The 23,768-nt window shown below is 41.4% G+C and overlaps 1 protein-coding gene across 1 annotated transcript in view; it reads right to left on the reverse strand.

The window, feature by feature from the left end:
- SCAF4 (SR-related CTD associated factor 4) overlaps positions 1–22,166 on the reverse strand; it is a 47,758-nt gene extending 25,592 nt beyond the window's left edge. The window contains exons 1-5 of the mRNA XM_033146912.1: positions 21,927–22,166; positions 5,571–5,654; positions 4,950–4,994; positions 2,053–2,214; positions 998–1,133 (exon numbers count right to left, since the gene is read on the reverse strand). Coding sequence (XP_033002803.1) covers positions 998–1,133; positions 2,053–2,214; positions 4,950–4,994; positions 5,571–5,654; positions 21,927–21,956 — 457 coding nt within the window. The 5' untranslated portion in view covers positions 21,957–22,166. The remainder of the gene's footprint in view (positions 1–997; positions 1,134–2,052; positions 2,215–4,949; positions 4,995–5,570; positions 5,655–21,926) is intronic.
- Between the last annotated feature and the right edge of the window lie 1,602 nt (positions 22,167–23,768).

Here is a 23,768-nt window from a genome sequence, read left to right on the forward strand (position 1 = left end):
CAGAACAAAAAATAGAAGATGATTGGAAAGCATTTAAAGATTATATAGAGAACTCTGTAGAAAGGGCCAATCTCCTATCTAACATATGAGTGGGCTCAAGACGAATAGAAAAAAGGAGAAATAATAATTTCAGGTATACAAAAAAAAAAAGTGTGGTTACAGAAACCGCAATAAAGGATTAGGTTGGAAGTCAACACTGGGGGAGGGGGGGTGAAAAAAAATGTAGTATTCATTTTTTTGTCCATATATATTTATATCTTTTGTCTATATTTAAATTTTGTACGTTAAAGATCGTTCAAGTTTTTTCTTCCTTTTTCTCTTCTTTTCTTTCTTTTTTTGTCAAATGATATTTTGTATAAATTGTACAATTCTTAAAACCCAATAAAGTTTATTTTAAAATAAAAAACCAATATTTTCCCTGTGATATTCTGTAGTGTGTTGTGCCATGAGTGAAAATTTCCCTGTGATCCTAAATGTGATATAATGATACTGCAGGAGCAAGTGATATTGCTTAACTACTGAGCGATCTAAGGGGTGCCCCACTTATACATGGATGCCTAAATGTCAAGGCAAAATGACAAACCATTTCTGGTAACAGAATATGCTGTATATTATCCAAATCATTGTGTATTTTATTCGTTAGGCCATCTTAATATTTTCAGCCAGACTCATCAAGAACACAGCAATGGGTAGAAATAATTCTATTCAAAACATGGGAAGAACAAAAAATGTTTCCACAGTACAATCCTAGACATACACATGTATAAGACAGTCAACCAAAAGGCTCTTCACAGCGCTCTTGTTCTATAATACACCCACTTAGCCAAAACATGAACTTTATCATATTTTTAACACCAAGAGTTACCACAAAAAAATCTATCTCCAACTTTTGCTTGCAATTAATTCACCCCATTCTCTGCAGATTAAAGCAAATAAAGTCTGAGTTTGACAATATAGGCCCATAACAGAAAATAATGCTTTAACTAAGATTTCCTACCTTCATTATTAGTAGTATCTTCAGTCATTGGAGCAGTACTGCTAGCTCCTGCTGCCATGTCGAGGAGAGGCTGAATTATTTCTATTTTAAACACTCCATTTTTCTGCCATAAGTTGAGGACACGAACTATCTTACTCTGTTCAAAGAAGAGATATGTAAGTACACTTTTAAAAAATCTTCATTTGCTTAAACAAAGCCTAGGCAGTGTTCAGACAATATTGTCCCCCCGCTTCAGTTTTATACATCATGAAAGCAGGTAATGGACGCATGCACTTTGTTTCCTATCACCTAAACAGATGTGAAACATCAGAGTTCAGTTATCTTCTATTCAGAGGGGAGACAAAACAAGGTGCAAGTGCATGAAACCAATCAGTCTCACAATGCACAAAGATGAGAGCACAAAAATGCCATCTGAACAAGGCCCTAGTCCTTGCATGCACACACAAAAAAGAGAGATTAGTACAGTACAAAACTTTTATACTTTGTTTACTATGCTTTGTAGCATTTTGTGACTTCTGGAGGAAATGACTGTGGACATGAGCAACAGTGAACAGGAATGGAGAGATCAAATCCCATACAATACTTTTCATGACACACTTTATGGATCTCCGAACTTAGTAAATGATGGCTACTTTATTCTATTCTAGACGTGGGAATCAGTTTTGTCAGCATAATACATACAAGCAGCAGGAACCCAAGCCTGTTCTAAGTCACCAGCCACATCTAGTTTGTGTTGCAGCTTTACTATCAAATAGAATAAAATCCAGCTCACATGGCTTTCTACACAGAAGAGAAAAGTTCCTCCATAAGAGCTTTTAGTCATGAAGTGGTGAGGAAGAAGGGCCTCAAAAATTTAAAAGCCAACTAGAAAAAAAACATTCAACATCAAGGCCTCATTCAGAAATAGTATCCAACAATCAACAATGTGTGTTTGTACAGGGTAGACCAAATATAGTAGGATCAGAAGATATTATTTCTCTCTCTCTCTCTCTCTCTCTCTCACACACACACACACACTCACACTTTTCAAAATGCTACAAGAAATTGAGTTATACCTTGTCTTCTGTTGGACAGAGATATAAATACTGGAATGTGGCAGTTATATTTTTACAGAATCTTGGCCCAAAAACATCCTTGTCTGTTCCAAATTGATGACGAGACTGACGAACAATAGAGTCAATAACATACAATCCAGGAACTTTGTATTCTGGTTTACACTAAAGAGAGAGAGACAGAAAGTCATATACCGTAAGTAAATTTATAAATCCTAACAGTAAGCTCTGTATGATCATAAAACAGGCCTATCATATTAGCATGAAGGTGCCATACAACACTATAGACATTCCAATATATTTTCATGGAATTTGAATATAAGTGCTATTCTCTTTTTAAACACTGATCTCGGAAATTCAGTCACATATCAGGCAAGATATGCACTTTAAAAATATGCCTATGAATATACATTAATTTGACTCAGTGATGGTTATTTCTCATAATGATGTCATAACTACGATGTTTTAAAAAATTAATGAAAATTTGCTGTTTTAATGTACATTAGAGATGTAAAATTTTGAAGCTCGGAAAAAACCCTGTTTTTTGTTTTTTGTTGTTGAAAAAAATGGAAATTTTTGGAAAAATTGAAAAAAATGCTACATTAGCACTTCTTTTTTCCTTTCCAGATTGAAAGTCATTCTGTTACTTTAGAAACATAAAATATAACTATAGACAATTTTAATGGGCATAAAATTATCACAACTAGCATATTAAAAATATAGTGTATTTTATTATTACAAACATGATTTACTTTTAAAATATTTATTTGTATTTGTAACAAATGGAGCAACAATCTCCTGGACTGTTTACTAGTTTATGTAGAAGGGGGGGAAAACTCCATAAAATAATTTTTAAAAATCCAGAAGTAACAATTAATTCATATTTCCTCTCCACAGTATTTAAAAAACATTCTCATAAAAAGAACTGAAGAAGGAAGTGGGACTAAGTTTCGATGAATGGGCATGAAATTTAATCAGAATCATTTTCCGAGCTGTAATGATGTATATATAGTTTCAGGCCTTTTTTGTTGCTCTATATTTTCTTCCAGTGCTTTAAGGCCTAGTGAAGAGAAACAGAACCAATGCATACACGGGCGTAGCAAGGTATATTGGTACCCAGGGGTAAAATTTTTTTGTCATCCTCCCCCCCCCCCCAAGGCATGGGAAGGTCAGGTGGTACCCGGTGCAGAAAATTTCTTGTCAACCCCCCCATTGATTCCCCCCCTGCAAAAATGGTTTTACATTATTTCATATTTTCTTACAAAGGAATAATAAGAAGTAATAATAAAAAAAACCTTTTATTTATATCCCACCCTCCCCAGCCAAAGTCAGGCTCAGGGTGGCTAATATCAGATACATAACATACATCTCAAAATCAAATTAAAGTCTAATTAGATGGCTTTCCACAGGGTTAGGGTTGGGAACAACAGTAAGTGTTCTCTGAACTGAAATTTCAGCCTTCATGACATAGGAAAACAGCCAAGTGAACAGCTATTTTGGTGGAGGAGGGTCAAGATATTAGCCGATATGCATGAAATTTCATGTATAGCTATATAATCCCTAGTATAGTAAGATAAGACCTTCGGAGCAGGCATTTTCAAAAAAAAAATTCAAAACAATTTTCCCCCCCCAAAAAAATGTTCCTTGATAATTTGTCATCCCCTCCATTATGGAACCCAGGGCGCCCCCCCCCCGGCCCTCCTGCTACGCCCCTGAATGCATACCACACATATGCAAAAACAAAACTGAAACCTTTTTCTTTTCTGGTGACAACAGCACCTCCTAAAGGAAGAAATGTATCTTGTTCTTGCATTGGAGAGTTCAGTTGGTAACCTAGGACTTGCTTGTCCTCACAGAAATTAGAATAATCTGATACTATACATATTTTTAAGAAATGATTTATAAAATATTTGAACCCCTTATCTTAAAATATTTTATGCATCATGTTAAAATAAAACATTCCATAATCTATTTTTTATTTTTTCAGAAAAAACAAAAAAGGCTTCAGGAAATGTACATTATCAAATGTTTTTGAATGACTTGGAAGTTGAAAAAGACTCACAAAAATAAATAATCAATGTACAATAGGACAAGCAGACTAAGCCTGCCCCAACAGGCCATGCCTCCGTATTAGTTGCATGTTATCTAGATCACAGGCAGAATTGACACAGCTAAGGTCAAGAATGTATGCCCTATGTCCCAAAAACTCAGTAACATTAAAGTTTTCTGGCATCCAGAGATGCAAGAAGGGGAGATCCATACACAAGCTCTGTAATTCGCTTTCCAGCTCCCAATGTAGGCAGGTTAAACTTCCTCATCTCTTATGCCTTGTGTGCTTGCTTCTTCTTGCAGTTGTGTTGTGTATTAGTTTAGTGGTGGTTAGAATTAGCTAATTCTCCCAAACAAACAAACAAACCCAAACAGCAATGTTGTAACCTGTGCACATTTAACTTGCATGATCAAAACTTTACACGCTTGGCGACCAGCCAGCTGGTATCACACTAGTTAAAGCACACACGGCAGAGAGTCTTGCTTACCAGGCTCTGGGAAGCTCTCGCTCTGGGAGGCTCCTGCAAGATCTCGCCTTGTGGGGGGGGGGGGGCAAGGCCCATGCTTCCAAAAAGTATGAATTGTCACACAGGGAGTGGTTTCTAACTATACAATTTCGGCTTTACATACAATCCCCCAGAACAAATCCCCATGTAATATGCTATCTTTCTGCACAGTTATGGAGCTATTACCATTGCCATAATTAATATATGCAGTTGCTGAGTGATTTCCCATAGAACTGCTAGATACGCATATTTTGATTGTGTGTGCTCTAAAAAAACCGCATTTTGGGGGGAGAATGTAAATTGCTGTATCATCAGTATATACAACTTAATAAATATTTCATTTACCTTTTTTATAAACTTCTCTACAATCTGGACTACGTGTTTGTAAAGCTGAAAGAGAATCAAAAAACATTTGAAATGTTTAACTCCATAATATGTTTAAGAAAGGTGAATTTGTTTACCTTAAACATTAGCATATAAACTCATATCAAACTAAGCAGAAGGAAATATATCATAGGTCATTTTATTAAACTAGTCCCAACCTGCATTTATAACTATCTCAAAATCATCTCAAAGGGGTGTTTGAAATGGAGTTATTCTTTAAAATTACTTTGACTGTGATAGAAGTATACATTAAAAGCATTATACAGTGGTACCCCACTAGACGAATATCTCGCTAGACGAAAAACTCGCTAGACGAAAGGCATTCGCTAGCGGAAGGCTGTCTCGCAAGACGAATTTTTCAATGGGCTTGCCTCGCAAGACGAAAAATTTTCGCTAGACGACAGCACTCGCTGAACGAATTAATTTCGTCTTGCGAGGCACCACTGTAATTAAAATTATTCAGCATCTGTGAGAATGACTCTCAGTCCATGTGATGTTTGAAAAAAACACAAAACATGCTACAAATGTTCAAACCTTTTAAAATTTTGTACAAAATAAAAGAAATACTCTTTACCATCTCACCTTAATAGCTTTGATGGCAGCTTTAGTAATAAGAATCATCTTTGCACGAGAAATAGGAGGTTTCATCTCCATCAATGAGAAGAGCTAACATGGTGGGGTGGAGAGAAGAGAGAAACCAAAAATAGTAAAACCCAAGTACATAACTGAAATGCAACTTTGTCACTCCACACAACCGTTCGTTGAACTCTTTCCATCCCAGTTAAATGCTAACTAGCTCCAGAACTAAAAACTAATTACGGTAGTTCAAATAACAGTGCAAGTTGTAAAGACCCATAAAATGTTATAAAAATGGCTGATCAGACTATTCTGTGCTCTTCATATGAAGCTGAAATCTGTATCTGAGGCAATTCTCCAGACTATTGTAGTCAAAATGCACTCTAGTCTCTGCCACTACTCAGGGGACTGCAGGTAAACACCCGTTGTCCATCATGTTCCTCATCCATCTGCCTGAGGAGAAGCAGTGACAGGGAGCATGTTTCCCCATCCACTCCGTTCCACCTCCCTGTTTACCTGGGACTGCAGAACTGAAAAGACGCACATTCTGGCATTTACCAGCAGGCAGGAGACAAAGGGCTGATGGGTTGTGAAGGGTTTTTATGTATATGTGTGCATGTTTTATTATAATAAACTATAAGCTGCTTTGAGGATCATTCAATTGAAAGGCAGGATAGAAATCTTATAAATAATGAATTAATAAAACAACAGGAACTCGGGGTGCAGGAGTCCCAAAATATATTTAAAGGTAAAGGGACCCCTGACCATTAGGTCCAGTCGTGTCCGACTCTGGGGTTGTGGCGCTCATCTCGCATTAATGTCAGAGGGAGCCGGCGTACAGCTTCCAGGTCATGTGGCCAGCATGACAAAGCTGCTTCTGGCAAACCGGAACAGCACATGGAAATGCCGTTTACCTTCCCACTGGAGCGGTACCTATTTATCTACTTGCACTTGGTCGTGCTTTTGAACTGCTAGGTTGGCAGGAGCTGGGACCGAGCAATGGGAGCTCACCACATCGCGGGGATTCGAACCACCGACGTTTAACTCACAGCGCCACCCACGTCCAAAATAAAATATATTTGGGGGGGGGAATTAAGGAGGCAATCTCCATCCTTACCCCACCCAAAAAAGGAAACACAGCTCAATGAGGACTGAACATGCTCAGTTGCCACAGAATGCTGAGGGAGAGTAGCTGGAAATATGAACAAAAGCACTCAGCACTGCAATGTTTTGTCCAACAGGTTCCCTCAAATAATCAAGTGCTATCAGTTTGGAGGTGAAATGGGACCAACCAAAAACAAGGTATAGGTTTTTACATATTCCGGGGACTCCCTAGGTACACAGAAATATTTAAGTTTGTAAACTAAAATAACAATAAAATGAATTCAAAACCCACAAAACAGGCTGCCAATGGCTTCTGAGCTTCCAAGATGTCCAGAATGCCAATGTGGCAGGTGAGGAAGAGAGAAAGGAAGGGGGTGATAGATCAGAAGAAGCGTCAATTGGCTGGCTCAAGTTCCTAAGAGCTTTGTCTTCTGGGAGTGGGGAAGACTAGGGTTGCAGAGCTTGTATGCCATGAGGTTAAAAAAATCCTCCCTTCCCTCCACTATGTAGGGATGTTTTGTAACTTTTGTAATACAGAATGCCACAATATATAATGGAAGCTGGCAGTTAGAAAAAAATGAAGACAGTAATGATGCTAGTTCCTAGACATGCTGCTGTATATCCTCTTGGGGGAAAGAGGCCAGCTAACAAGAAAACAATCTCAGAAAACGAAGAGATTCAACAGAAAAAGAGGCACCAAATTTCAGCAGAACAGTTAGAAGCAGGACTAGGATTTAGACAAATCCCATGTTACCGGTATAACTTGCCAGTCTAAATCCATAATAAATATTGATACAAGATCCTCATACACTGTAAATAATTAAAAAGCTACCACACATTGTTAGACAAAAAGTTTACTTTAATAACTTTTTACTGTATTCATTCACAGCAGCACACTAGAATCAAAATACCCTCAATAAATTGTGTCCTTAAGTTTGTCCTCTAAAACTACCTAAGGATTAAATCAACCAAAGCTGTCATTTATACATTTACTTGTTAAAGTTTGCAGCTCCCCCCCCTTTGTAATATCCTGCTCGTATTTAGAGAATAGAAGAACAGTATTCAATGGTTTTACATTAATATACAAATGCCAGAGTAAAAAAAGCCATGTCGTTAAAAGACACCCGCCTTCAGCTAAGTAAGCGATTAGTACAGGCAACTCCCGTTTTGTGTGCATCACTGCAAACCCAGAAGTAGCAGAAAAGGGGGGCATAATGGGGCAGGGTGGCCAGAATGGGGCAGGTTTATGTGTATTCTGCCAACATGCACAATGACTTGGAACTGAACTCCTGTGCAAAACAGATGTTGCCTGTGCTACCTATGTTTGTGTGCAAAACCAGTCCACCATCACATAATGGCTGTCAGTGCAAGTACTTGACTCCTAAACCAAGTTTAAAAATCAACATTCCTAACAGCAAACTCAGGTTGCTTAGTACCAACAAAACAGGAGCCAAAACAGGACCACTGAGAAACTAGAGGGAGATTATCAGCAAACTGAGGTAAAACCCAACGATCACAGAAATACATTTTGCATAATGGGGGAAGGGGAACGACACAACAGCCCAGCAACAATCTCATATTGTGTGCCGTATGGGGGCGGGGGAACCAGAGAACTGGGCAGCAGGAGTAAATTAGCCTACATTTATGGTATCCCGACGGATAACATGGTTGGCCAGCCCCTGAATAGGGACACTTTTGTTAAGGGCTTAAGACAAACAAAACATTTGTAAGTATCACTTGCTATGCTCAAAATCAAACAAAAAGAAAGGTTATATCCTTGGCTTTCTAGAACAGGCAACCAGTACAATTCTTGTAAAACCAGTGTTATACGGTTACAATGGTTACACTGCTCAGCACTCTGAAGGCTGAATTCTGCAATAGTTGCTACTTCCAAAGTTGCAGCTTCTTCAAAAATAGCAGCAGATACAGAACATAATAAAAACAAAAGATTACTAATGCCTAGGTTAGCATAAGAACCCAAGACCTGGAGAATCAGGCCAATACCCATGTAGTCCAGCGTCCTGTTCTCACAGCGACCACCCAGATGCCTACGGGAAGTCAAAAAGCAGAACCCAAATGCAGCAGTGATCTCTTCACTTGCGATTCCCAGCAACTGGCATTCAAGGTCATACTGCCTTCAACAGTGTAAGTTACTGTGGCCAGGCTACCTCAGTCCATAAACAGCAGGACCTGACAAAGCAGCTACAGCTGGAAAAAGGCACCGCGTGCCGCCAATGCCACCCGGCATCAAGTGCCAATGCTGGAACCAGGAGTACCTCAAACTATGAACCTACTTCTTCAAGGTGATTGCAATCAAATCTGTAACAGGTTGTCTATCTACTTCCCAGACAGTTGAGCTGTCTACAAACTCTCTCTCTCTCTCTCTCTCTCTCTCTCTCTCTCTCTCTCTCCATCTCAGGATTCAGTCTCAGTTTAAAATTACTCATTTTTATTAACATCACAGTATAACCTACAGGAATCAAAATCACTATATAAGCTTATAAAACTCCAGTATATACACAACTTTTTTTAAAAAAACTTTTTTTTTCAGTTATAACATTCCATTACCCAGCAAAACTTAAGTTGTTTTAATCATTGGTAAGATTTTGCACAAAATTTACAAATTTGGCTTGGGGGCTCTTTGTGGCCTAATTTCATCTACAAAATATATGCAAACCATCAGCAACCTCACTCTGAACAAGAGTCCAGATTTAAGGGTAACTATCAAATATCTTCCTTCAAAAGAATCAATAAAGCCCTCAGACAGCCCCCAATTACCAGTGTTAGAGAATGTGGAACCTGTGTGTGTCCTGTAGCAAATGTTTACCAAAATCCTTCCCATAATGTTTCATGCCATATGAGAATGTTGCAATAATGAACAATTAGTCCTATTCAGAGCAAGACATCCAATGAGGCAGTATGTACCATCCAAACCCAAGCATGGCATAAAATTCTGGTTATAATTCCACCAGAAACGAACAACTTATTTACAGGGTTCTGCATGGAATAAAAGTGAGACTTTTTTCACCAGCATGCCATTAGCAAAGGAATTAGCAATGAAAAGTTTAGGTCTGACTGGTACACTGAAAACCAGAACTCTCTCCCCCACCCCCCAGTTCTTTCTCACTGAGAATTGTCAGCATCAGCAGTTTTAATGTCTGTTAAAGGACCGTGATTCTCCTTTCTTCAATGCATATTGAGCAATCTAAAACCAGAATGCCAAACCTGAGATTGTTCTTTATTATAATAAAACTAAAGGTGACATAAGATGATGATGATGATAATAATAATAATAATAATAATAATAATAATAATAATAATAATAATAATAATTTATTTGTACCCCGCCCATCTGGCTGGGTCTCCCCAGCCACTCTGGGTGGCTTCCAACAAATAATAAAATACATTGAAATATCACAGATTTAAAACTTCCCTAAACAGGGCTGCCTTCAGGTATTTTCTGAATGTCAGGTAGTTGTTTATCTCCTTGACCTCTGATGGGAGGGCGTTCCACAGGGCGGGCACCACTACCAAGAAGGCCCTCTGCCTGGTTCCCTGTAGCTTTACTTCTCACAGCGAGGGAACTGCCAGAAGGCCCTTGGCGCTGGATCTCTGTGTCCGGGCAGAACAATGGGGGGGGGGGAGACGCTCCTTCAGGTATACTAGACCGAGGCAGTTTAGGGCTTTAAAGGTCACCACCAACACTTTGAATTGTGCTCGGAAACATACTGGGAGCCAATGTAGATCTCTCAGGATCGGTGTTATGTGGTCCCGGTGGCCACTCCCAGTCACCAGTATACCTGCTACATTCTGGATTAATTGCAGTATCTGGGTCACCTTCAAAGGTAGCCCCACATAGAGTGCATTGCAGTAGTCCAAGCAGGAGATAACCAGAGCATGTACCACTCTGGCGAGACAGTCTGCGGGCAGGTAGGGTCTCAGCCTGCGTACCAGATGGGGCTGGTAGACAACCGCCCTGGACACAGAATTAACCTGCGCCTCCATGGACAGCTGTGAGTCCAAAATGACTCCCAGGCTGTGCACCTGGTCCTTCAGGGGCACAGTTACCCTATTCAGGACCAGGGTGTCCCCCACACCCACCCGCCCCGTCCCCCCAAAACAATACAGTGGTACCTCGACTTACGAGCTCCTTGACTTAAGACGTTTTCGACTTCCGAATGAGTTCCGGAAGGAAAAAAATGGCTGCCGCTTCCGAATTTTTCAACTTATGAAGGGAATGCGGTGGCGCAATACCTCAACTTACAAGTTTTTAAATGCAGTTTTCTCGACTCACAAAATTTTTTTCCCTTTGGAGATAGCGCCTTTCGACTTACGAAAATTTTGACCTACGAGGGAGCGTTCGGAACGCATTATCGTCGTAAGTCAAGGTACCACTGTACTTCTGTCTTGTCAGGATTCAACCTCAATCAGTTAGCCGCCATCCATCCTCCATCCTTTTCATACACTTCCATGATCCAACTGTAGCCAAAGGTGGGTTTGTTTTTCCAAATGTATGTTTAAATGCACATTTTAGGAAAGCTGAACCAACCACACTGGTGTGAACATACCAAAAGATGTTTCTTCTCAGTAGGCCTGAGAAGGTCAATACCATCTTTGGGGTGTGTCTAGAAATATGCTCAGCTTACCTGGGACATCAAGACAGGCAGCCTCAGAAATGGAAGGCCTGCTTTCCATCTGCAGAGAAATGTGTCATCTCTAGAGTCAATGCAATGACAGAAAATCAGAGCCACACTGTTTTATGTAACTTTTTTCTGTCCTACACGTGCCATTGCAAAACGTGATGGTGCATATATTGCTCAAGTAGTATGTGCTATGACTGCCAGGTCTATAAAATGTTTTTGTAATTACATGGAATTTGTAATAACTACTTATTGCACTGCTATAGTGATGTATGTATGCATACAGTGGTACAATCCTGAAGTTCTTAAAACTGTGGGGTTACTTAGTTCCAACATACTGTCAGGTTTTGTATCTTAAGTTATAGGGTATCCTTCACCTTGATGACTTATGTGGAAAGTTTTTTTACTTGAAAATGGTGCCATGCTTAATAACTTCCACCAGGATTATTTGCATCACTTCCTAGATGTACATTTAATCTCAAACCCATATTGAAAGTCAGTATTTCTATCAACTGAGGGTTAATAATCTGAGTTCTCCACTAAAATTAATCAAGATAAAAACCATACTGTCAGTACATATTCAAGTGCAACAGGAATACTGTGTTAGTTTTCACTGCTCTGACTTCCACACATTTTTAGATAATACTCTTAGTCAAAGCTAAACAGACTAACAACATTCCCCAAGTGTCTGTTATGGTATCAAAGGTATGTCCCTCCAGGTACTGCTAGTGAGACTAATACTTTTAAGATAGACTTCCATTTTCTCCTGCTGCTGCTCTACTGACAGTGAAGTCTTGCATTGTAATAGAAAGCTTTCAAGAGTAAGAAAATTGCTATATTCAGATGAGTGGAAGATGAGGGAAATGGAAGAAGTCTCCTCTCTCCTACGCAATGCTAAGGGGGCATGAAGGAAGTATCTTTCTCCTCCCTCCCTATACCACTAGGAATAAGGAGAGTGAGTCACTGAGGAGCAAAGTATGAGATGCAGAATCTGGGGTCATCCAGTGAAGCTGAGAGATTCAGAACACACAAAAGGAAGTATTTCTTTGTATGGCAGATATATAATTTGTAGAATTCACTACCAGGTGTAGTGATAGCCACCAACTTGGATAGCTTTAAAATGAAATTAGATAAATTCATGGAGGATAAGGCTACAAATGGCTCCTTGTAGTGATAACTATTACCTCCAGTATTGGCGGTAGCATTTATATTAATATCAGTTGCTGGGGAACATGAGTGGAAGAATGTTATTGCACTTGTGCCCTAATTGTTGGCTTTCCATAGGATTCTGATTGTCCATTGTAGAAATAGAATGCTGGTTTAGACTGATACAACAGGGCTCTTAAGTTCTTTTGAGGGCAAGCATCTGAGTCAGGGATTGTTTCATCTGAGTGGAAGAAGCAGCTGCAGAAAAAGAATTGTCTAGGGAGTAAATTTAGGATCTATTCAGACTTCCTTGTTGTAGAAGGAAGCCCTCTGGTCTGTGAGCTGAGGAAATGTGATCACAGCTGGGGAAGCTTGCCTCTCAACTGTAGGAAAAAGGATATGACGTGAAGATTGAAGCTCCTTCCACTTCCTTGTTCAGCCCTGGGTGTCCTATCTTCACAAATCCAAAAGAGATACAATATGGAGTAATGTTTCTACGGTAATGATATGATTTTTAAGGCAATATGTATTTGCAAGGAATCCCTGCTCTTTTAATACTAAATATGAAATGACAGCTGCAGTAGTTCAGTTTGGGGCATGCATAGAATAGATTTAGTAAGAGTATCTGGCAACCTTGAGTTTTCAGCTATATGATCATCAACAGCATACTGGTAGTATGGGCAGGGCTTGCATTGTCCAACAGGGATTTGCGGGGGGGGGGGATTCCCAGTTCTGGTGGCAATACTTTCTTTTTGAAGAAACTTGGAAGTTTATATCCAGCCAAGTAAATTCCACTGGTGCATACTACTCCAGCCTCATAGCCAAAGTAGAATAAAACTGCTTGTTTTTAGAGCTTCTAGGTACCGTATTTTTTGCTCCATAAGACACACTTTTTTCCTCCTAAAAAGTAAGGGGGAATACCTGTGCGTCTTATGGAGCGAATGGTGGTCCCTGGAGCTAAATTGCCCAGGGGCCAAAAGTAGATTGTGCTTTTTATTTTATAAAGAGAAAAGGGGGTGTTGAAAGGACCCCACTCAGCAGCTGATCAGCAAGAGATCAGGAGAAAGATAAGAGTCCCAGCTCCCTTTCAGCCTCCTTTGTTGAATGTGCTGCAGAGGGAGGTTGTTTGTTTCCCCAGGACATGTGACTGGCTGATTAGATTATCTGTCTGGAAACAGTAGAAACTGCTCCCTTTCCTTAAGATTTTTCAGAAATGTGAGTTGAACCCCATAAAAATGGGGCTTTTCCTCTTTGCTTTTCCCCCTTTGCAAAAGGAGCTTTGCTTTTCCCCCTTTGCAAAAAAAGCTGCAAAACTTTTAGCTGATCCTCAAAAAAAAAACCCAGGGCTTTACCCTTTGCAAAAAAGCTGCAAAACTTTTAGCTGATCCTAAAAAAACAACAGGGCTTTACCCTTTGCAAAAAAGCTGCAAAACCTTTAGGTGATCCTCAAAAAACCAGGGCTTTTCCCTTTGCAAAAAAGCTACAAAACCTTTAGCTGATCCTCAAAAAAACCAGGGCTTTTCCCTTTGCAAAAAAGCTGCAAAACTTTTAGCTGATTCTCAAAAAAACAAAGCTTTTAGAGGAGGAAAACCAGAAAAATATTTTTTTCCTTGTTTCCTCCTCTAAAAATGAGGTGCGCCCTATGGTCCAATGCGTCCTATGGAGCGAAAAATACGGTATGTGTTGTTTATTTTACAGTGTGGAACAACCTGTAGCAACAACCAGACTGGCATCATGGACATCAGAGAAAACACGTGTGTTAAGTTGACTGTGAAGGAAATTAAACAACACACATTTTAGCACCAATTTTCCATCTTTGCTAGCTGCTTCTGCCTTAATCCATGTCTTACTCTGTTTTGTATCTTTTTGCACACTTATGATTACTTCATTAGGACATTTTTAACGTGCTCATACACAGAACTACAAGTCTTTTATTTGTTCCATTCCATTTAAGGAACACACAAGATAGTTTACAGCAGGAGTGGCCAACTTCCAACTCACAAAAGGATCCCTGGGGGAAAGACAGCCTCGCTTTGTAAACTCCGTCTTCCATTCTCCAACAATGGAGGGCGGGGCGAGGCCGAAAGGGGGTCAGTGATGGACCGTGATGGACCAAAACCTTGCAGGGATCGACCAGTAGATCACGATCAACCTGTTGGATATCCCTGCTTTACAGTATTTAAATTAAAGCAGCAAAAATTGTACTCAAAAAGGAGACCACCTCCTCTTCAGTATATTATTGAGGGAAGCATATATTGTGTATAAATTTTATGATTTCAAATCAGCTTGGGGCTCAACTACCTGAAAGAACACCTCTCCTGCCCAATTATATTCTGTTCTGGATCTGAGATCAGCAGACACACCGTTTTATGTTGCAGTATCATCAGTGGAAGTTTGGTTGGCTGGAAACCAGAACAGGGCTTTTTCTGCAGTGGCACCCTGGTTCTGGAATGCTCTCTTGCCTGAATTTAGGCAGGCTCCATTTCTGTTCTTCTAAACCTTTGAACAACAGCAGTGAGCTTTTATTTTTGTTTTCAGATAAGAGAAATACTGTAGGTTTGTTTTTTTTATTATTTATGCTTAAAGGTTTTTTTATTCATTTACTATTGTGTTATCTACTGAATTTTTTGCACAGGGTACATATTCTGTAACATTAGGGTAAGGGGTTAAATATAGGTTTTATATATTTCTATAAAAATAATAATCTAGGAATATTGGCATAATCAGAGCTAAACTATGTTCAGAAGTCCCTGGTTAAAATGTCACCTGCCCTGTGCCATAATATTCCCATTCACCCTGAGTGCCTTCCCCCCTTTAGTTTTAAAGGATTACATAAAGCAAAACATATGTAGTATTTTGAAGTCAAAATTAGTATACTAAGAGAAGATCCACACTATATTTTAAAGTCCATGCAACATACGACTTCTGCCAAAGAATTTTGGGAATTGTAGTTTTGCCCTACAAAACTATCTAGAATTTCTATCACCCTTAAGAAACTACAGCTCCAGCATCCCGCGGGGAGTCATGTGCTTTAAATGTGCATTGGATATGTTTTTAATGTATTGTGCAGATCTGCCCGAACACATAAGTATTAGTATTGGTTCAGCATCCTGTATTCAAGCAGAAACAACCAGATACAGTACTTCTAAACTATCAAGCAGGGCTTAAAAGCTACAGCCTTAACCCACTGCTCACCTCCCCAGCAACTGGTATTCAAAACCACACAGCCCATAAATGTGGACATGTCATTTATTTATTTATTATAGCCAATATTGTTGACAGACCAGTCCTCCATACATTTCTCCAATGCCATTTTAAACCATTCAAGTTGCTGGCCATTTCAACTTTTGATAGCAGTAAATTTAATACATTAATAAAATGTTGTGTGAAAATGCACTTCCTTTTGTCTGTTCAAAATCTACTGTCAAATCACTTTTACAGCTCAAACTATAGTTCTATTATTATGAGGGGGTAAAGTTTCTATCTGTTTTCACCAAAGCATTACTGATGTTTCAGAAAACAAACTACCTGACATATTTAGTAAGTCCTAAGAGATGGGAAATCATCACTATTCAACAAAGGTTTTCACTTCCTACAGAACACAGGGTACAGTTCTGAAAACAGAAGACCATTCAAGGCATGTTGACAAGCTGGAGGACATTTAGGTATGAAAATGGCTGAAGTTTTTGTTATTGATTTCCTGTTCTTCACCCTAAGGTCCCTGGTCAGATCACATTAAAACACAGTATTAAAAACAGCTTAAAACAACTTACAATAACAATAATATAGTGTGTCCTAAAATATACAACTCATGTCAAAAGCCAGGATAGAGGTGGCTCTTTAGCATTCTCCAGAAGCTGTATAATGAATGTGACAGACACACCTCTGTGGGGAGAGTTCCACAGCTTCCAGGCTGCCACCATCACCCTGCTGATCTCAGCACCTAAGAGGGTCTTGTAAGGAAGGAGGCAATCTTTCAGGTATTTGGGGCCTGTCATTTAGTATTTAAACATTAATGTGAGTGGCGTGCCTTGAACTAGGGACAGAAATGAACTGGCAACAAGTGCAGCTGGCTTAAAACAGGTGGTTATATGAGATCTAAATGGACCCCAACCAGTAATCTGGCTGTTGCATTTTGGACCAACTGAAGATCTGTGGTCAGCTTCAAGAGTAGTCCCATGCAGAGCTCAACTAGAGCATGAAGTACAGTGGCCAAGTCATCTCTGTCCAAAAAGGATTGTACCTGGCAAACCAGCTGGAGTTGAAAACAGGCATTCCTAGTCTCCAATGTTCCCTGAGTCTCCAATGTTGAATCCAGGAGCACTCCAGAACTGTTAATCTGTTCCTTCCAGGGGAAGCCACTTCCCCACCTCTTAGACAAAATAACCTGGGGCACAGAACACCTTACTGTTTTCAGGATTCAGTCTCAGTTTAATAGCCCATGTCCAACCCATTACTGCCTCCAAGCACTGTTCCAACACCTCAGCCACCTCTCCTGATTCAGATGGAACAGAGAGCTAGCGTTAGATAGAGCTAAAAGAACAAATCCTAACAAACAGAATGACGGGTCTTTATTCTAGGGAAAAGAAGATGGAAGGCAAGTGTAAATAGGCTGCTATCAGCTTCCAAATATTAAAAAGTATATAACTATTGTTTTTTTTTAATTGCATAAGAAACAAAAAATGTTTTAAATATTTATTTGTATTTTATTTATTAAATGTGTATACCGCCCTTCATCTGAAGAGCTCAGGACAGTTCACAGAATAAAACCACAAAGTACATAATAAAAACAAGAACAAAGCAAACCAGTACCCCCACAAACACAATATAGCAAATATAGGAAGAAGTTAAAATTAGGAAATAGGTTTTGCCTTCCCCACTTTGCAATACCACAAGTGCTACACCATTTGTGTTAATTTATCTAACAACTAATTGCCAACCATATCCTAACTACCAGTATATTTATCCCCAGCACAAAAATGTTATCTATGGTATTAACGAAAAACACTATATATAATACCACAGATATTGTTGTTGTTGTTCAGTTGTTCAGTCGTGTCCGTCTCTTCGTGACCCCATGGACCAGAGCACGCCAGGCACCCCTATCCTCCACTGCCTCCCGCAGTCTGGCCAAACTCATGCTAGTCACTTCGAGAACACTGTCCAACCATCTCATCCTGTCGTCCCCTTCTCCTTGTGCCCTCCATCTTTCCCAACATCAGGGTCTTCTCCAGGGAGTCTTCTCTTCTCATGAGGTGGCCAAAATACTGGAGCCTCAACTTCAGGATCTGTCCTTCTAGTGAGCACTCAGGGCTGATTTCTTTAAGGATGGATAAGTTCGATCTTTTTGCAGTCCATGGGACTCTCAAGAGTCTCCTCCAGCACCATAATTCAAAAGCATCAATTCTTCGGCGATCAGTCTTCTTTATGGTCCAGCTCTCACTTCCATACATTACTACTGGGAAAACCATAGCTTTAACTATACGGACCTTTGTCGGCAAGGTGATGTCTCTGCTTTTTAAGATGCTGTCTGGGTTTGTCATTGCTTTCCTCCCAAGAAGCAGGCGGCTTTTAATTTCGTGACTGCTGTCACCATCTGCAGTGATCATGTGCTGGCCCCAAGGGTTTGTCCATGAAGCGAGGTCCAAGTCCAGTCCTGGGTCTAGGGGTCCAAAGGAGGTCAGTCCGGCGGGGAGCGAGGCAGGGAGCAGGTCAAGGTCCAAGGCAGGTTCAGGCACAAGGTTGCAGGTTGAGCACACGCTTGCAACTATGTTGCTCACGCAACTTGGGCTGGGTCTGGCTGGCTTTTATCTGGCCCTATGCTTAGGGCCGCCCCGATCCTCTGGAGACTCGCCTCTCCTCCGGGCCTGGAGGCGAGCACTCCTCCTGCAGACACTTAACTCCCTTCGCCTCTCTGCCCTGAGCCTCTGTAGCTCAGGAGAGGCTGGTGGGTTACTGGACCCAGGGGATGCCTCAGCTTCCTCTGAAGAGGCTGGGAGTGGAGCACCTGCAGGCAATGGGTCCTCCCTCCCATCAGGAGCCAGAGCAGACTCTGCTGATGCCTGCACCTGGGGATCCAGCACAGGTGGGGATCCTTCAGGCTCAAGCCCTGGCCCCGGCTCAGCTGGTTCTGGAGGCGGGGAATCCTGTGCAGGCTGGGATCCCTCAGGTTCAGCATCAGAGTCTGACTCCCAGGCCATCACAGATCATGGAGCCCAAGAAAGTAAAATCTCTCACTGCCTCCATTTCTTCCCCTTCTATTTGCCAGATATTACAGCACCTTATATTGACTGCTGTCAGCAGGAAGTATCCAAAACCAGTTACCTTTGGATATCACCACTGAAATGCCCACTGTTCTGTTACTGTTGTGTGTTAGATACGAGCATCCCCAGAAACATCCAGATTTCAAGTAAACTATCACCTAATTCTATTTCTGTTACCCCAAGAGGAATACAGGGTCTAGATGTCAAAAGCTGAATACACTGTATTGGAGGGGATACTATCAATGAAGATTTCTGGTGTCCTCCAAATGTTTTAGACTACAGCTCTAATCAGGCCCAGCCATCAGACCCTAACTATGTTCAAGAATGATGGGAGTTGTAGGACAGCAATATCTAGAAATGGGTAGGGGTTCAAGCACTTGAATCACTGGGTGTCCTCCAACTTTAGAATCCCACAATATGTAAATAAATTTCACTTTATGGAAAAGAGAACACAAATCCACAACAGATGCTAGAATATGTATGTACCGGTACTCTGAATTATTTGAAATTTTAAGCCCATTACTGCTCCATTTTATTTTTAATTTATACCTTATTTTTCAGGGTAGAGCCCTTTATGAGCACAACACAAAATATGTGATTATGGCATCTGGGCCACAGTCAGACCTAAAATGTAAACAATCCATAAAAATGTTCAAAAGGTGAAAATCTGCACAGTAAAGTTGAGCTTTTTCTTTTTCTAGTTTTGCCCCCCCAAAATTAGACATTTTTTAGCTTTCCTGAGGAAACTCGGCAAAAACGACACTGCCGACATTGGCTACCATATGTCCAGATTTTCCTGGAAATTTAGCCGATTTCCACCCAGACACTGCTTGTGGCTCCAATATTCTGGATACGGCAACCCTTGACAGAAAGTTTTCCATAAAGTTTCTACGGTTGCAATCCAAGGCACAATTAGAATTATACTCCACTCAAACCAGTAGGATTTAGGTCTAAGAATAAGTTCACAAGCATCACTATTTATTCTGGACTTAGGAAACAATCATTTTACTATTTCTCTGAATGATAAAGCCTACACAATATACATTCAAACATGGGCATGTAAAATGCCACGATGGCATGTATTTTTCTTGTCTCTCCTTTTCTTCAGTGCATTTGTACTACAATGATGCTGCACAGGTCTCATTCTTCCATTTATATATAAACACAGAATATCAGAGCAGTACAGAGAACTCTGAAGACAGCAGCCACACACCTGTACTATGATCTCCACCAAGGTGAAGCAAAGAAGTCAGCATAGCCACTTCCTGGCTTTCTGCCATAACACAATGCATGAAGATGCAGTAGCCATTCTAACACTTATCTGAACATTTTGGAGCTCACACACAGTAATCTTAGAAAACACTCTGAATTAATATTTACTAACCCCAAGCAATTAGGCAACCGTTCATTCTCTTTATGGAAATCTTACGCAAACTATGATGCTTTTTCTCAAGTTGATGAGGATAGCATTTATAAAGTTTTACATACAAATATTTAAAAGAATCCATGTGTTAAATTAACACATCCCATACATACCCAGTGCATGCACTTCAAGTTCTACTAAAATTACCCAAAATATTTTTCATGCAACTGAGCATTTACCGGTATAGATCCATGTTAAGACAAATTAGTAGTACTGGGCAAGCCCCAAGTGGCAAACTGAACCTGCCACTTATGCATAACTGTTTTGATATTTCATGTAGGGTTGTGTAAGACCCAAAGAAAGACAACCAAAGGTGTGTATGGCTATCATAATGTTGTGCTTAAATGAAGGGCAATATTCTGAAGCTTAATGTACTCTTTCAGTTCTGAACGTTAAGTTTCGTAACTGGATGTTTAGCTGGAAGGCCATTGATATGCCCAAATACAAAAGCATTTACAGTGAGCAAACTTTACAGAGTTTTCTGTTCAAAAAGCATATATCGTGATTTAAACATCAAAGTCTACTTTATGTCCATGTAAACCTGCATCTATGCACACTTTGATTTATCTGGTTATCTGCAGCAGAAATCACATTAAGTTGTACATCTGCTGCAATCTTTATGTAGTTTAATAACACTTGCATCCATTTTCCAGAATACCATAGCAGTACACAGAAACCTTTTAGAGAGGTAGCAATGTCAATCCGTTGAAACAGACTTTTATGAATGTCAACTGTTAATACACTAAAACACTAGCAGCAGCCATTCAGTTTCAATGCGATTCACCAGACACTTCAGCTTGGAATTCTTCTGGCATTCTGTTGTGAGAATATGCCCAATGTTACCTTTAAAAAGCAAGTTTCTGATGTTGTCTAGGAACTCTCTGCTCCTTGAGATCAATTCCCTCACTTTTCCTGCCCACCACAACTAGTCCTGAAAAGGAGGGGGAAATCTTCCGGATTTTCTATTCACACTCGCGCGATATGCACGGTAATTTGAAAACTGTGTACATTATCTAAGATATAATCAGTGGGATAGCTTTTATTCATCGCTAGATTCTGCAACACAAGGGGTTCGCACAGTATCACAGAAACAGTTGGGATGGTAACTTTAAATACAAAACTTTTTGATGGGTCGCATAATGGGCTGGAAATAACATGCGCTCAAGACGCCTAATCTCTTCGCACGTCCTGGATCTTCATCATCACATGGCTGCAAGAAAAAGGCCAAAAACTTCCTCTTCACTCCGCCGCCACCCCGCACCGCGATCTCCTCGAAGTGCGCACTCGCCCACACACACACACACAATATATATATAGGCCCTCCTCCCCACCTACCGGCACGCGCGCGTTACTTCCATTCCCGGCCTCTCCCTTGGCCTACAGGGCTGACCTTAAACAGCCCGGCCGGGTCTCCCCAGCAGCCGGACCCGGGATAGAGGACCTCGGAAGTGTGGCGAAAGTTCTTAGGCCCACATTCGAGGTTGAGGGAAGTCGCGTGTGCCACGGAGGGGAAGGGGGGCTGAGGGAAAAGCGGCCCCTGAAGCCCCGCGTCACCCGACGCAGCGCCGCCGCCCACACGCCGGGCCCAGGAGAGGCCGCCGCACACCGAAGAGCGCTGGCAACTCTTTTCCGTCGGCTGCTCCGCCTCAGACCTCAGGCCTACGAACTCCGGCCTCTACAGTCCCAAGCTCCACAGCGGTATCAGCGGTCGCCAGCCGCTCCCCCCCCCCCCACCAACAGTCGAGGCCTACCCGTCCCGCGCTCCCTTGCCGGGCCCCGTCCCCACCTCTTGGTTGAAAGCGTTCACAGCCTCCATGGCTGTGGCTCGGCGGCCTCTTGCTACCGCGCGCGGAGGAGCCCCGAAGGAAGCGGCGGGACGTCGTTCTCGTCGGCCTCCCGCCTTTAGGGCCTCGGCGCTAACATGTCCGTTTGGCGGCAGCCCGCAGCGCGTCTCGTTGGCGAGGTAGCCGCGCAGACTGTCTCCCCCTCAGCGGGACGGCGGCGCCCACGCCGCGAATAGCACCCTGGGATAGCGCAGGCCTCCGGGCTGCGCGCCACCCATCGGAAGAAGGGAGAGCAGAGCACCAAACCCCCGCCCCGCCCCCAGAGACGGGCATATCAACGAACAAGCGCGCGCGTGCGCTTCAGGATGGCCACGTGACATCGCTCCCCCTTTTGCCTCGCGCCCAACGCTTTCATCGCCTGTTTCCGGACCCCCCCCCCAAGACGTCGACCTCGCTTTAAGTCAGGCAGCGAGTGAATCCTCCGCACTTTAACTGAAAAGGGTCTGGACCCTGGACATTGTGCCAAGGGAACGTGAATGCAGCCTCAAGTGTTGCCCATTTCATACCGCCTGCGCCATAAAAGTCAATATTGGTTAGGGTGGGTTTTAGAAGTAAGCAGCAAGCGTGGTTTCCCAGGTATCCTTGCAAGCAGAGCGAGGCAACGTGAGGGACTCCACATCAAGGGATCCCGTGGTGCCAAATAGCAGTCCCCAAGCATCACCCGTTGAAGACAATCAACCAAGCAGGATTGGAAGTTGGAACCACAGCAACCACAGTTCCTCCCACCCACAACTGGGATAGGCTTTCCAGGAGGAAACCATGGTAGATGGTCTCAAAAGCCACTGATAGTATGAGAAAGATTAACAGAGATACAGTACCCCTGTACTTCTTCTGACAGAGGTCATAATAAAATACCGGTGGTATTAGTAGTAGTGGTGGTGGTGGTAGTACTGTAGTACATATGAAAAATGCTGTGAAAATGCTTTTTAAAAAAGCATTTTGAAAAATATATTGAATTTCCCATAAGCTCACCATCGCCATCTAGTGTCACATTTGTATAATGCACTTAAAACACAAAAAATGTTATACAGTATTTGCTGCTGTATAGCTGAGTCACGATCTGATCAGCAAGCACCTGCTCAAGAATCTTGCTCAAGAAGGGGACATTAGCAACTGGCCAGTAGTTGCTTAGGTTCTCAGAATGTAGGGATGGTTTCTTAAATGCTTAGTGCTTTGGCAACTGATGTGTGTAATTTATTCCCATTATCTTTTAGTTTTCCTCAGGTAACTTTAGTTCACTTTCCTTTAGTGCCTGGGTCCATGTCTGTACTGTAATCCTGTTACCTCCAAAAGGCAGTTTATAAAGCGAAAAAAGCAGGCTTGTCTACAGTTCTGCAAGCACCTAGAAAAGAAAAGTAAGATTTATATTATTGAATACACTTTATTCAGGCTGGAGATTCAAGCCTGGAAGAAGTACCGGTAATTCCTCTGCTAATCTTCTAATTCTGAAATTTGCAAACTATCAAAATAGAGACTGGAATAATTCAATAGATATTTGCTACTTTTTGAAGTGATCTTTTGAGTGAGGTTAATCAGACAAAAAACTGAGGGACAACTAGCTGTGGTTCACTGTTCGTCTCGGGATGAAATGATGTGGATAACCTATTAAACTGAGTTATTCCCATGAATTCATACTGTTGCACGCATCCCCAATCTCCCAAGCACTGTGAGATTCCAGAGGTCCCAGTTCATGTTTCCTTCAGAATGTGAGACAGTGGAGACTGTGGTGTCTTTAGGATATATGGTCTGCTTACACACACATAACCTGAGCCTACGACAGAGGC

The sequence above is a fragment of the Lacerta agilis genome, chromosome 4 (assembly GCF_009819535.1).
Source record: "Lacerta agilis isolate rLacAgi1 chromosome 4, rLacAgi1.pri, whole genome shotgun sequence".
NCBI lineage: Eukaryota > Metazoa > Chordata > Lepidosauria > Squamata > Lacertidae > Lacerta > Lacerta agilis.